We start from the raw sequence: 13,518 nt of genomic DNA on the forward strand, positions 1-13,518 counted from the left end.
ACAGCACAGGCAGCCCAGGTCCTGCTCTGCTCTGCAGCGCGTGGTGGTCTCGGCATCCCGCTGCCGGATTCCCCATGCCCCCCGAAACACCATCTCCGCTCGGTCCCCCCCAGCAGCCACCGGCTGCTGCCAGTGATCCAAGGGCAGGGGAGGGATTTGCCTTCCCTCTGCCCGTCCCACCACCCCGAGGGCAGGAGAGTGTCCTTTGTGGTCTCTGCTTTAATTGCATCGTTATTATGCCGAGTAAATGAGTCCTGGCAGCAGCTGAACCTGGCCAGCGCCAACCACATCCCAGAAAGGCATCCGGCAACGGGCAGCATCCAGCTGGCACGAGCAGGGTCTGGGGACCTGGATGGGACCCAGCCACCGACAGGTGCCGGCAGAGCCGGGGGGTCCCAGCGGGTGGGGGGGACCGAGGGGGGAGCCTGAACCCTTCCCATCTCACCCCCCCTTCCACCGCTTCTCTTTTGCAGACTGTCAGCATCAATAAGGCTATTAATGCGCAGGAAGTGGCTGTCAAGGAGAAACACGCCAGAAATATCCTTTCCAAAGTTGGCTGCAGGACAAGCGAGCATGGGAGCGGGGCCGGGGCCACCCGGAAAAGCGGCAGCGGCGAGGCGGTGCATGGGGAGAGGTGCTGGCGCAGCTGGGCCAGTGCCGCAAGCCGGCTGCTGGGGTGCTGAGGAGGGCTGGATGGGACCCTGGGGGGCTCTTGCTGATGGTTGGGGTTTTTCTGGCACAGCACGGGATCCCTGCTCCTGCTGCTGCAGCCTTTGCTTGCCGGTGGGCGCCCAGCCTTGTGCTCCTGGCGCTGCCATCCCGTGGGAGGGCAGGAGGGCGGATGCCTGCAGCAGGCTGCCTATCCTGGGGTGAGGATGCTGAATCCCCAAAGGTGCTTGTGAGCATGCTGCCACTAAAAGCGGATCCCCAGCAGGGCAGCTGGGAAGGCTCGGCAGAGGCACAGCCCCAGCCCCAGCCCCAAGCATGACACAGTGCTCCTGGAGCGGTGGTGTGGGGCTGGAGGAGAGGGGACGGCATGTGCCACTCTTGGGGACAGCATGTGCCCAGGCTTGGCAGCTTATCAGCTCCCTGCAGTGGCCTGGCTCCCCTCGGCTTTGTGGGTACCAGCCGGCTTTGGGGTGGCCGCTGTCCATCACTGCTGAGGGGGAGAGGAGCGTTTCCTTGACGGACCGCCACCATGCATCCTGGGCACGCACCACGAGAAGGGGGCACAGACCTTCTGGTCGGTGGTGAACCGGCTGCCACTGTCGGGCAACGCTGTGCTCTGCTGGAAGTTCTGCCACGTCTTCCACAAACTCCTCCGGGATGGCCACGCGAACGTGAGTGCTGCAGGCTCGGCTCAGCAGCCTCCCCGGGGCTAAATCCTTTCCCCCATGGGGCTGCACGGGGCAGTGGGAGATTCTGGTGGGTCGGTGCCCTCCTGGGGGGTCAGTCCTCAGCGGGGGCTGGCACAAGGCCCCCTCCCCGCTCCTTTTCCAGAGCCTTCCCAGCGCTGCTCTGCCCACAACCCCTGTGCGCTACAACCCCCAGTGCCGACTGCGGCACCGGTGCCAGAGGAAACTGCTCGGCACGGGGGCATCAGCATCGGTGCAGGAGCCATCAGCAAGGATCTTCCTGCCCCGCGTGCAGCTGGGGAAGCTGAGGCACCCTGGGGCTGGGGGTGATGAGACTGCCGGCAGGCTGCGGGTCGTAAACGCATCCAGACCTCTCATTCCTTACCCCAGTTGCTGGCTCCAAGTATGGCACGCCTTGCCCTGGTGCTCTGCCTGCTGCCCATGCTGCCTACTTATTTTCATCGTCATTCCTCCAGGTCCTGAAAGACTCCATGAGATACAAGAACGAGCTGAGCGACATGAGCAGGATGTGGGTAAGTGACCGACCCCACCAGCCACTGCAGTGGGGACACCCCGGGGGTCCCTCAGCAGCACCCAGCGCCCCGGTTGGGCTGGGGGGTGGTCGGTGGTCTCGCCCAGGAGGAGCCAGGCTCCAAGGGCTGAGCAGATGCTCAGCTGTGGCTGAGCCGTGGTGGCCGTGACCTCCCCTGGCTGTGTTTGCCGGTTGTGTTCGGTATCCTCTTCCACAAAAATCAGATGCCTTCTTCCTATTTTATGGCAAAACCCAGTAGAACTTGGCTCTGGTGATCAAAAGCAGCGCTGAAATCTGCAGAGAAGGTGATGAGAAGGTCCTGACCAAATCAGTTTGGCACGTTGGCTGCAAGTCAGCCTGCAAGATGGGGTGTCAGCGAGGAGGGTTTTGGCTGTGGTTTTGGGGGAGATAAGGGAGGGGTCTCTCATGCTGCAAGGGGAGAACGCTTTTTCACAGCCTGCCCCAGGTCTCAACAGCTTTTTGGTGTCACCAGGGCCACCTGAGCGAGGGCTACGGGCAGCTCTGCAGCATCTACCTCAAACTGCTGAGAACCAAGATGGAGTTTCACACGAAGGTGAGCATCATCCTGTCCCCATCCCCATGGCTGCAGCAAGAGGCAGGTGATGGGGCACTGGGATGAAAGTGGTGGCAACATTATGGGGCAGGACAGGAGCTGGCAGAATTGTCCTGGTGCTGTCACCCCCACGGGTTCTCTCCTCCGTCATGGCTGTCCTGCTGCCTCCATGAAACATGTCCCATGCTGCCAGGATCCATCATTAGCCTGGACCAAAAGTGGCCCAAGGACCAGTGCCTCAGAGATGGACGGTTTCATGGTGGATCAGGGCTCCTTGGAGGCACCTGGGCTGGGCTGGAAGTTGGGGGGCTACAAGAAGCAGTAAGAGACACCCAGCTTTGGGGTGCATGTTCCCTCCCAGGTATCCTAGATGGGCGGAGGTGGAAGAGGCCATGGGGTTCTGGAGTGGGGAGGCCTTGTGGGGGCCGTGCCGTGCCACACCATAGGAGCAGCTCCTGCCCATCCCCAGCACTGCCCTGGCAAGATCGGCAAGGGCTAAAGTAAGCCCAGGCAGCAGGGACAGGCAGGAGGCAGTGCAGGCAGGGCAGGGGCCAGAGGTGTAAATCCCCCGGATTTTACAGAGGTGTAAATCCCCCGGAAAACCTTGCAGCAGAGCCTGGCTTTTCTGCATCACCAGGAATGCAGGGAGGGATGCCGGGGGTTTGGGCTGGTGAGGTGTCCCTGTTGGTGTGTGGAGGACGATGAGCAACGCCTGCTCTGACAGGCGTGCGAGCATGGAGGATTATTTGCCACGGTCAGCAAAGGAGAAATGAAATAGATGTGTATAGAAACGTGCCTTTGATCGGGACTGAAGCTTGGATGTAAGGCGCTCTAGTGCTTTCTTAAATAAGGTTTTTGTATGGGCAGGAAAAGTGGAGTGGAAGCAACAAGTCAGCCTGGAAATTTAAGAATGTTGGGGAAATAATGATTAACTTAATCTAAGCACCGCTGAGCGTGCACAACCCGAGTTCTCAGCAGAACTTTCAACAGTCACAGATTTGAGGTTTCTTTATGAACACCCAGTTCATCGCAGACCATAAATCTCACCTGAGATTTATCAGGAGATCAAGACGAGGTAGCACAGAACAAACCCCTTGGTCCCCAGCTGCCTCAGTGTTCCCAGGGTTTCTGCTCTCCCTCGCCTGCCCCACTTGATAAACATCGCTACACACGGAATGCTGCAGGTCCAGTCCCAGCCGGTGTCCCTTCCTGTCCCACCCAGTGCTGTCCCCAGCCTGAAATAATCAATGCCAGTCACCAAAATCCATTTTTTCTCTCCCCTTTGGGCTCTTGGGCCATGGGTGCTCCTGGGCACGGGAGCATCCTAGGGGAATCCCAGGGGACCATCCCAGGTTGGGTTTTTTCCCCATCATCAGGAGCTTGTTTCCAGCCTCTGGAGCAGTGCTGCTGGGCAGGTCCCTTCTTTGGGCTGGCCTCGGAGAGGGTGCGCCAGCTCTGGGTCTGCTCCATGCTGTGCCGGCTGCCAGGGCTGACGGGGAGCATGTGTTATAGAAAGGGAGAAGTGCCCTCTTGTGCCTCGGGAAGCCGTGCTCCCATCGATGGAGCTTATTATTTAGGCAGATGCAATAGAATAGAATAGAATAGAATAGAATAGAATAGAATAGAATAGAATAGAATAGAATAGAATATGCTTGTGGCATTAAGGTAACGGCATGCTGCCAAGAGGAGAATGGGAAGTCATGGTGGGCTTGGAAGCCCTGCGTGGCTTCGAGCGCCCTCATCCTTACAGTAACTGGCTGGGGCAGGTTTGGTACCCGCAGTGTTTCCTTCCTTTCTGAGCTCTGCTGGAAAGAGGTGTTTTCTGAAGCCAGGCTGTGTCCATCACCCCAATTTGGTTTGGAGCCATGATGTGACCTTCCCCAAAACATCTGGGCAGCATGAAGAGGTTTTGCCCCCCAGAGCAGATATCAGCTCCTTCCCCTCCAGCTCTCAGTGATGCCGTGCACGAGCGGGCGGCCCCATCTCCTCCCCGCTCGGTGGGTTTCTAAGCCCAGGGAGAATTGCCTTTTCTTGCAGGGGAGAATATGGGCAGCATGGATTGGGGATGCTGTGGTCACCCGGGGCTCAGCAGAGCTCGTTCCCCCCCGGCATCACTCCTCGGTGCATTAGTCTCTTGCACCAAGGCCACCAGCTGGATCAGCAGCCCTGGTGCTCCCAGAGCTGTGGCTGGAGCAGGAGATCCTCCAAAACCCTTTCCCGACTCCTGTTTCCCCACGCAGAATCCCCGCTTCCCCGGCAATCTCCAGATGTCTGACCGGCAGCTTGACGAAGCAGGGGAGAACGACGTCAATAATTTGTGAGCATGGGGCACGGGGAGGGGGCGAGGGAGGGGGACAGATGCAGGCAGTGTGGCATGGCGCTGCCCAACCTCACTGGCAGCAGGACCGAGCCGGGGATGGGACCTTGCACCTTCCCCCCACCCCTGCCACGGGTGCCGGGAGCAGGCAGAGCCCCTGGGCAAGGCTCATGCATCCATGCTGAAGCACCCGCTCATCCCTCTGGGGTGGCACCTGGCACAGGTTGAGGCCCATGGGTGGCCATGGGGATGCTCCCCAGCCATCCTCATCCCTTTTTCCTAGTTTTCAGCTGACAGTGGAGATGTTTGACTACCTGGAGTGTGAGCTGAACCTCTTCCAGATGGGTGAGCCCCTGCGCTGCCCTGCCGGCGGTCGGGGTGGGGGGTCCACGAGGGCTGACCTAAGTTGAGGGGAGCCTCTGGGAGGGATGCTGTCTGAGGTCTTCGCAGCTCATCTCTTTTCTGGGCACTTCACCCGAATTATTATTAGCTGAAGTCCCTGCGTGCCATGCTGCCTCGTGGCAGCCCTCCGGCAGTGCCGTGGGGCTGGCCGCATCACCCTACCCTGCTCCCCACGACATACATCGCTTCCACTGCCCAGACTTTGGGCTCTCCTGCCTCAGCAGCCTCCCTGGGCTGAATTTCTTCTCGTCTTACTCATGGGCTTGCGACGGTTTTGGTTTTTATTAGTGGTGAACACAAGCTGCCGTGGGTGTTTGCAGCGGTGCTGGAGCTGGGGGAGGCGTGGGGGCACCCTGCCTTCCTCCTGCCTTCCTGCGCAAGCACGTGGAGGGGTAAAAACAAGCCAGGCTCAACCCTCAGAACTGTCATGGACTTCTGCACAGTCGAGCAGGATGAAGTTTGGGGTAAATTAAAGCAATTCTGGGAGAAGCCTTCATCTGCTGTGTGCACCAGGCTGTGGGTGCTGGCGGGACAGGGCTGTTTTTCGACAGAACTGGAGCAGCACCCTCGTCTCATGGCCGCACGCTGGCACAGCGGGATGGTGCCGGTGCCAGGGGGCTCATCCGTGCGGCGCAGCCCTGTCCCCGGAGCGCTCCCGGGAGCTCTCGCTCTTCTGCCTGTCAGAGGGGAGACGCCGGATGGAAGGAGATGGAGTCCCTGGATGGGAGGAGATGAAGCCAATGTCTTCTCTGACCACCCTGCTAGGCTGCCTGCTGCACCAGCACGCTTCGAGGGCAGGCATCCCACAGCTTGTGGGAGACCCACAAGGCTAGGCCGTGAAGACAGTCACCGGACACATCTCCGGCGGCCCAGCATCCCATGCCCCAGGCTGGCCTGTCCCCACCGCAGCAGATATACCTTCATGGCCCGGTGTCGCGGGGCACATCTGCAGCCCCGGCACAAGATGCAATGTGACGTGACGTGGGCAGAGGATCATGGATGTGAGGTGCTGTCAGGTGCTCCCAGCTGTTTCTGGAGCATCTCCCTGGCACACCCGAATGCCAGCGGGACAGCAGCGACAGGCAGAGCGCAGGGGCTGCGTGCCCTTGGGGAGCTGGGAGCTCTGCCTGGGAACCTGGCTGGGGCTCAGGACCGGGCACCTCCAGCCCATGGTGCCAGGCTGAATTGTTCCCATGCCTGCGGGGGAGTCCCGGGTGGGAATTTCCCCTCCCGCTGAGCCAGCAAACGGCTGTGCAGCAGCAGGCTGAATCCCCAAGGCCAATGGGTCTCTTGCTCTGGGTGACGTTTGCGGACACGGCCGACATGGCGTGGCACCCTGCGGTGCTGCCAGAGCCTGATCCTACGCTCCTTCCCTGCAGTGTTCAGCTCCCTGGACATGTCACGCTCGGTGTCGGTGACAGCCGCAGGGCAGTGCCGCCTGGCCCCACTCATCCAGGTGATCCTGGATTGCAGCCACCTCTACGACTACACTGTCAAGCTGCTCTTCAAGCTCCACTCCTGTGAGTGTCCCCAGCGCCGCCGCCTCAGGCAGGGGGGTGCCACAGAGGGGGACACCGGGGGTCACCACCCTGCTCAGGCTGGGCTGTTCACCCCCATCTCCTTCCCAGCCTTTTTGGGGCAGTGGAGAGAGTCACCAGGGCAAGGGACAAGGAGGTGCAAGTGATGGGGGACCAAGCTGTCCCAGGAGCTTGCCCTGCCGAACACCCCTCGGCCACAGGGACGGTGCCCACCAGGAGCCCCTCCAGCTTTGGACAGGCACCGGCTGCAAAACCCACATCCCCCAGGACCTCGAATTATGGTGGCAGCTGCCTGAACACCAGCTCGCTGCCCTTCCCTGCCCTGGGGTTGTCTTGGGGAGGATGTGATCCCCTCCTGCAGCAGGACGCTGAGCCCAGAGCGTTCAGACCCCGGGAGGAGGGCGACCATCTCTGGGAAAGACCCATCCCCACGTGGCTGTGCCAATGGGTTGTCCCCCGATCTGTGCTCCTTCCCGGCGTGGAGACACCCAGTGATGTTTCTACTTGCCTCTTCTTCCAGGTCTGCCAGCAGATACGCTGCAGGGCCACCGGGATCGCTTCCTGGAGCAGTTCAGAAAGTAAGTGCCCAGAGCCGGGGTGCTGGCTCTCCCTGCTGCTGGCGATGCTCCAGGGGTGCTCCCAGGGCAGAGGGAGCGCGGAGGGACGCTGGAGCCCCTGTGCTGGGGCTCAGCAGCCGAGCGATGGAGACGGAGGAAATGCAGGAGTTGTTCTTGCTGGGGGCTCCAAAATCCAGCCCGCTTTGACCTCTCAGCTTTCCCCGGAGCTTCCTCCAGGACAGCCACTCTGCTTGGCTAATCCACAGCTATTGAATTACCAGATAACGGTGTTACTAATTCTAAGGAGGTGTTCAGCCACTGACAGCACGTTCAATGACTTAAAACCCTCAAACCCTTTAATTGCAGTTTTAAATGCAATTTGCAGTTGATGTGCTGAGGTGAAAATCTGGGCATGGGCTGAGAAGCCAAGTGTGGGGGCGTGCCAGTGGGGACACCCCAGGGATGCCCCAGGCTGGGTGTTGGGTGAGCAGGGTGCTCAGCACCCTTAGCAGCGTTCTCTGCTTGCAGTGGGTCCGTTGGCTCCATCAGGAGAGGGTTGTGTTGGTAGGAGCAATGGGGTAGGACAGTGCATGCAGCACATGGAGGCGGTTGGAGATGCTGCTGCGGGAGGGAGGATCTGCACGTGCCCTGGGGGGGGGGAACTCACGGTCATGGCACTGGGGGCGAGGGACAGGGAAAAGATATTTTCCCCCCAATTCTCTTGAATTTAAAAAAAAAAATGCCGGTTGCACAAAGCCAGGGGAGCTTGTTAAAATGGGTAGTCAAAGGACGAAACCTTTGGGTGTTGCAAAGATGAGGAAGGGTCCCTGAAGAGCCTTGCAGAGAGCCTGGGTGCCAGGGATGCTGCTGGGTGGTGCAGTGGAGCAGAGGTGGCTCTTGGGTGGGAAAAGCCATCCCTGCGGGGACACGGGTAGAAAAGGAAAGGGTAAAGGCACCTGTGTCTGTCCCAGGTTAAGATATCAATAAGAGAGATTTTAAAAGCAGCAGATAAAAGGTGTAGGAGGAGAGAGACAGAACCAAGTCATGGTCACCCAGTTACCCGAGACCTTGGACATGAGGGTGGCTGTGGCCAGTGCCCAGGGGCTGAGAAGTGTTACGGTGCTGGTTGATAAGAAGGGCTCCGGGGAGAGGGAGGCAGCGGAGGGGCTGACCTAGCGCTTGGCACAGCAGGGAAACGAGGAGTGGGAGAGGGACTTCATGAAAAAAGGGGTGGGTGCTTCTGCATGCGGGAGGTGGGTGTTGGGTTCGTGAGAGGCCATGAGCTGCTGCAGGGTGATGTGCAGTGGGAGCAAACATATTTATTTCCAAAAGTTCTGGGAAAAAAATGGAACTACCCTGAGAAATGCAGATGACACCAAGCTGAGTGGTGCAGTCGATACGCTGGAGGGAAGGGGTGGCACCCAGAGGGACCTGGACAGGCTGGAGGAGTGGGTCCATGTGAACCTCATGAAGTTCAACCAGGCCAAGGGCAAGGTCCTGCACCTGGGTCAGGGCAATCCCCAGTACCAGCACAGACTGGGGGACGGACGGAGGGAGGGAGGAAGGGAGGGAGGGAGAGAGGGAGGGAGAGCAGCCCTGCAGAGAAGGACTGGGGGATACTGGTGGGTGACAAATGGGACATGAGCCGGCAATGTGGGCCTGCAGCCCATAAGTCCAAGCATCTCCTGGGCTGCATCACCAGCAGCATGGCCAGCAGGTCGAGGGAGGGGATGCTCCCCCTCTGCTCCCCTCTCCCGAGACCCCCCCTGGAGCACTGCGTCCAGCTCTGGGGTCCCCAGCACAAGACAACGGTTTTAATCTGAACGAGGGTGGGGTCAGGCTGGACATAAGAAGAAATGTTTTACGATGAGGGTGGTGAGGCACTGGCACAGGTTGCCCACTGAAGCTGTGGATGCCCCATCCCTGGAAGTGTTCAAGGTCAGGTTGGACGGGGCTTTGAGCAACCTGATCTAGTGGAAGATGTCCCTGCCCATGGCAGGGAGTTGGAACAGATGTTCTTTGAAGGTCCCTTCCAACCCAAACCATCCTGCGAGTCCATGATCCTATGAGATGTGAGGGCAGGTCTCCCCTGGATTAGGAACTGCACAAAGGAGAGGACACAAATGGTCGGGTTTTGTACGAGTTAATGTCTCAGGGTAATCCCCCAGCCATGGTGCTGGAACCAGTCCTCTCACCGTATTTTAAATGAGATTGAAAAAGAGTGAGCAGTGAAGTGCCGTGGCCTCTGGTACATGATTATTTAGGGTAGTTGAAATGAAAACTGGCCTCCGAGAGCAGGGAGAGGATGTCACAGCACTGAGGGACAGCTCGATTTAAGGTCACAAACTGCAAACCAGCACCCATGGGAAAAACACCAGGAACGGGCATCAGCAGATAGCGGGGCTGTCTGTGGGCTCTGACCACCCAGGGCAGAGACCTTGGGGCAGGCATCAACAGCGCCGACATACCGACTGGGATGCCAGGGTGGCTGGAAGGGAGGGGAGCCACGAGTGGTGCAGCCGGGCACTGCCGCTCCTCCCCAAAACTGGAAATCCTGAAGGGAGGTAGCCCTGCTCCTGGGGGAGATGCTCCTGCGGGGAGCTGAAGGTGATGGTGCAGATGTGGCCTCCAGGCAGGAAGCCCCCAATCCACTGATGGCTGGGGCCATAGTGGGAGCAATGGTGATGTTCCTCAGCTGTCCCTTCAAGCTTTGGCCATGGTGAGGACAGTACAGAGGTGGCTGTACCTCAGTGCGACCCAGTGCAGCCATCCTGCTGCAGTTCATGGTTTCATAGACTCACAGAGTGGTTGGGCTTGGAAGGGACCTTTGAAGATCATCTAGTCCAACTAAGAGGGACATCTTCCACTAGATCAGGTTGCTCAAGTATCAGGTCCTTCTCTCTGCTCATCAGGTCCTGGGTTTATGGGAGAAAGCCTCCAGCAGCCAGTTTTTGCCAGAGGTGGGAGGCTGGTGATGGGGTCTTCCCAGGAGCAGCCGTGGGTTTGGTGGCAGCACACACCACTGTCCCCTCGGGTGCAGCACAGTGGCCCAATGACACCCTCCTGGAGCCAGGCGAGGGCTTGGAGCTACCCACATTTGGGCTGGGGTGTCTGGGTTGGGCAAGAGCCATGCCTAACCATTCCCTGCCCCTTGCAGGCTGAAGGACCTCTTCTACCGCTCCAGCAACCTGCAGTACTTCAAGCGGCTGATTCAGATCCCGCAGCTGCCGGAGGTGAGATCCCGTCGTCCCTGGTCCCCACGCTCGCTGTCCCCATGGCCAGGAGCAGCAATGGGGCCAGTGGCTCTGAGAGAGTGCCCAAAAAAGGTCGCCTGATGGCTTCCCGGTGCCAGTGGCAATGTGGGGCTCGTGGGGCCTGAGGCTCATCCTTGCCTCCTTCCCTGGGTGGGATCCTGTGGGATGGAGCTGCCCCTCCAGGGCAGGCTGGGGATCCCCTCTTGCACCAACCCTTAGCCCTTTCTGGGATCCATCCCTGGCTCCATCCCTGTGGGTCCTGGTGCCATTCCCACGGGTCCGGGCACGGCCAGCTCAGCGCCAGGGCAGGATTTTGACCAACCGTGCCCAAAGCCCTGTGTCAGTGCCGGTCCTCCCCCACCCAGCCATGCTCCCCTCCCTCCCCAGAACCCCCCCAATTTCCTGCGTGCCTCGGCGCTGTCAGAGCACATCAGCCCCGTGGTGGTCATCCCCGCCGAGGCATCCTCACCCGACAGCGAGCCCATCACAGACCTGGTGGAGATGGACACGGCCTCGCAGGTGAGCTGCTGCAATGCTGCCTGTGCCCCTTGGGCTGCAGAGAGGATGGCGGGTTCCCTTCGGTTCCAAAACCAGGATTATTTATCCAAAACCATGCCATGGTCGAGACTGAGACAATGGCGGTGGCCTCAGGCGCTGGGGAGCATCACTGCAGGGGGCCATGTGGGTGCAGGGTGTGCCATGTGGGTGCTGCTAGGTCTGAGCCAGGCTGAATTCATCTCACGGTGCTTCTCTTAATGGTTTGGTGCCCTCCAGTGATGGCTGGCTGGAGATGTTTGGCTTCCCAGCATCGCCCCTCAGCTCTACGTGCTTGCGTTAGGTCTTCACTCCCCTCTCCACCAAGGGTTGTCTCCAGGCGCTGAGCGTTTCAGGAAGGGAAGGGGCGTATGGTGACATGGCTTTGGGCATCTTCCCCCCACCACCGGGAGTTAGGTGGGGACGGACCAGAGATGCTCCATATTCAACATGTTCAACACATTCAACGCCCTGGGAGCAGTGGGGGGATCCAGCCCTGGTGCCCAGGCAGCACGAGCAGGCAGCAGCCCTGCCAGCATGTGGGCTGGCTCGGTGGTGCTGCCGAGGACATGAAGGGGACAAGGGTTCCCGAATGGTGATGGTTCACCACAGGGCCACGCTGCTCTCCCCGCAGAGCCTGTTTGACAATAAGTTTGACGACATCTTCGGCAGCTCTTTCAGCAGTGACCCCTTCAATTTCAACAGCCAGAATGGGATGAACAAGGATGACAAGTGAGCAGTCCCAGTGATGCTGTGGAGGCAGCCAGGATCAGACCGGGAGCTCCCTCCTCGGCACGGCACCACAGCCGCCTGCCAGGCTGCTGCGGACAGCACAGCAGCTGCGGTGGCCCAGGGGATGCCTCCCATCCCAGGATGCGTCCCCATGGTACCGGCGCGGCTGGTGGCACTGAGAATGTACCCGGTGTCTCTCCTTTCCAGGGACCGGTTAATTGAGCAGCTTTATGGGGAGATTGCAGCCCTGAAGGAGGAGCTGGAGAACTTCAAGGCCGAGGTGGGTGACAACCATAGTGTCACGCAGTGAGCACCCATGTGGCAGTCCAGGGGCAGGATGAGACCCAGCGGCTCGCACTGGGAACGGGGCTGCTGGGGTGGTGGCTGTGTCCCCGCATGGGCAAGGCGGTGACCCTGTCTGTCTGTCCTGCCCTGTCCCTCATGGCTTCTGCATCCCTGGTGCAGTCACCCCTGCCCATATGGGAGGTCCCCAGGTGTGTGTGTGGGGGTGCGTCCCTGCCGGGGGGGCCAGGATCACCCCCACTGCCCAGCATCCTCAGTGCTTCACCCTGCTGCATTTGGGGCTCTGTGGGATGCTACCCGGGGTGGCCGCGGGACGGGACCAGCGGGCATCAGACAGTGCCAGCAGCCACCGAACGGCGCTGAGAGCTGCCCGCCTGCCGTCCCTGCAGAGCGCACGGGGCGCGGTGCAGCTGCGCGGTCGCGCCAGCGAGCTGGAGGCCGAGCTGGCCGAGCAGCGGCACCTGAAGCAGCAGGCGCAGGACGAGAGCGAGTTCCTGCGCGCAGAGCTGGAGGAGTTGAAGAAGCAGCGGGAGGACACCGAGAAGGCGCAGAGGAGCCTGACGGAGATTGAAAGTGAGCGGGGAGAGCCGGCACCCAGCTTGGGGTGGGGGTGAGCCCCGGGGTGAGGGTCCCAGGTGCTCAACCCGGCATCCCTGTGTGCGTGGCAGGGCGGGCGCAGGCCAACGAGCAGCGCTACAGCAAGCTGAAGGAGAAGTACAGCGAGCTGGTGCAGAGCCACGCCGACCTGCTGCGGAAGGTGGGCTCCCTGAAACCCCCCTGGCATCCCCTTTCCCAGCCATGCCCCCCAACGCCGGGGGTCGCTGAGCTCCCTCTGCTGTCACCAGAATGCGGAGGTGACCAAGCAGGTGACGGCGGCCAGGCAGGCCCAGGGGGACGTGGAGCGGGAGAAGAAGGAGCTGGAGGACTCCTTCCAGCGGGTGAGCGAGCAGGCTCAGAGGAAGGTGAGTAGGGATGGGGGGACACGCCAGGGATGGGCAGGGGGCTGCTCCATGGGGCACCAGTGCTGGCAACCTCTCTTCTTGCCCGCAGTCTCAGGAGCAGGCAGAGGTGCTGGACACGCTGAAGCGGGAGCTGGCAGCCAGCAGACAGGAGCTGCAGGTCCTCCAGGGCACCCTGGAGTCCAGCACACAGGTGAGAGCCCATGGGTAGCCCCCGCCAACCCCCCCACTGCCCCGGGACAGGCAGCCCGGGTGAAGGGGAGGTCTGCCTGCTGTCACGGTGCTTGGGCAGAAGGTGTTGCCTATCCAGGAGGCATTACCCACCGTTGGCCTGATAACCAGCTCCCTGTCTTCTTCCCCCTCACATGTAGATGGGTTTAATGATCATACCAGGGGGTTTAACACTCCTGGGTGCAAGAGCAGGCGGAGCAATAGCCTCCAGCAGCAGTGATGGTTGAACA

At 60.4% G+C, this 13,518-nt stretch overlaps 1 protein-coding gene across 3 annotated transcripts in view; it reads left to right on the forward strand.

The window, feature by feature from the left end:
• HIP1 (huntingtin interacting protein 1) overlaps positions 1-13,518 on the forward strand; it is a 50,875-nt gene that overhangs the window by 32,272 nt on the left and 5,085 nt on the right. For 2 of the 3 annotated variants that reach the window (XM_075517879.1, XM_075517880.1), the window contains exons 2-17: positions 474-537; positions 1,198-1,340; positions 1,832-1,888; positions 2,381-2,461; positions 4,702-4,778; positions 5,062-5,123; positions 6,560-6,700; positions 7,239-7,296; positions 10,433-10,508; positions 10,917-11,048; positions 11,698-11,795; positions 12,003-12,075; positions 12,488-12,671; positions 12,767-12,855; positions 12,944-13,060; positions 13,149-13,250. In XM_075517879.1, the coding sequence (XP_075373994.1) occupies positions 474-537; positions 1,198-1,340; positions 1,832-1,888; positions 2,381-2,461; positions 4,702-4,778; positions 5,062-5,123; positions 6,560-6,700; positions 7,239-7,296; positions 10,433-10,508; positions 10,917-11,048; positions 11,698-11,795; positions 12,003-12,075; positions 12,488-12,671; positions 12,767-12,855; positions 12,944-13,060; positions 13,149-13,250 (1,554 nt within the window). The remainder of the gene's footprint in view (positions 1-473; positions 538-1,197; positions 1,341-1,831; positions 1,889-2,380; positions 2,462-4,701; positions 4,779-5,061; positions 5,124-6,559; positions 6,701-7,238; positions 7,297-10,432; positions 10,509-10,916; positions 11,049-11,697; positions 11,796-12,002; positions 12,076-12,487; positions 12,672-12,766; positions 12,856-12,943; positions 13,061-13,148; positions 13,251-13,518) is intronic. The other variant, XM_075517881.1, reaches the window with a different exon arrangement.

Source organism: Mycteria americana, chromosome 15 (assembly GCF_035582795.1).
Source record: "Mycteria americana isolate JAX WOST 10 ecotype Jacksonville Zoo and Gardens chromosome 15, USCA_MyAme_1.0, whole genome shotgun sequence".
Lineage (NCBI taxonomy): Eukaryota > Metazoa > Chordata > Aves > Ciconiiformes > Ciconiidae > Mycteria > Mycteria americana.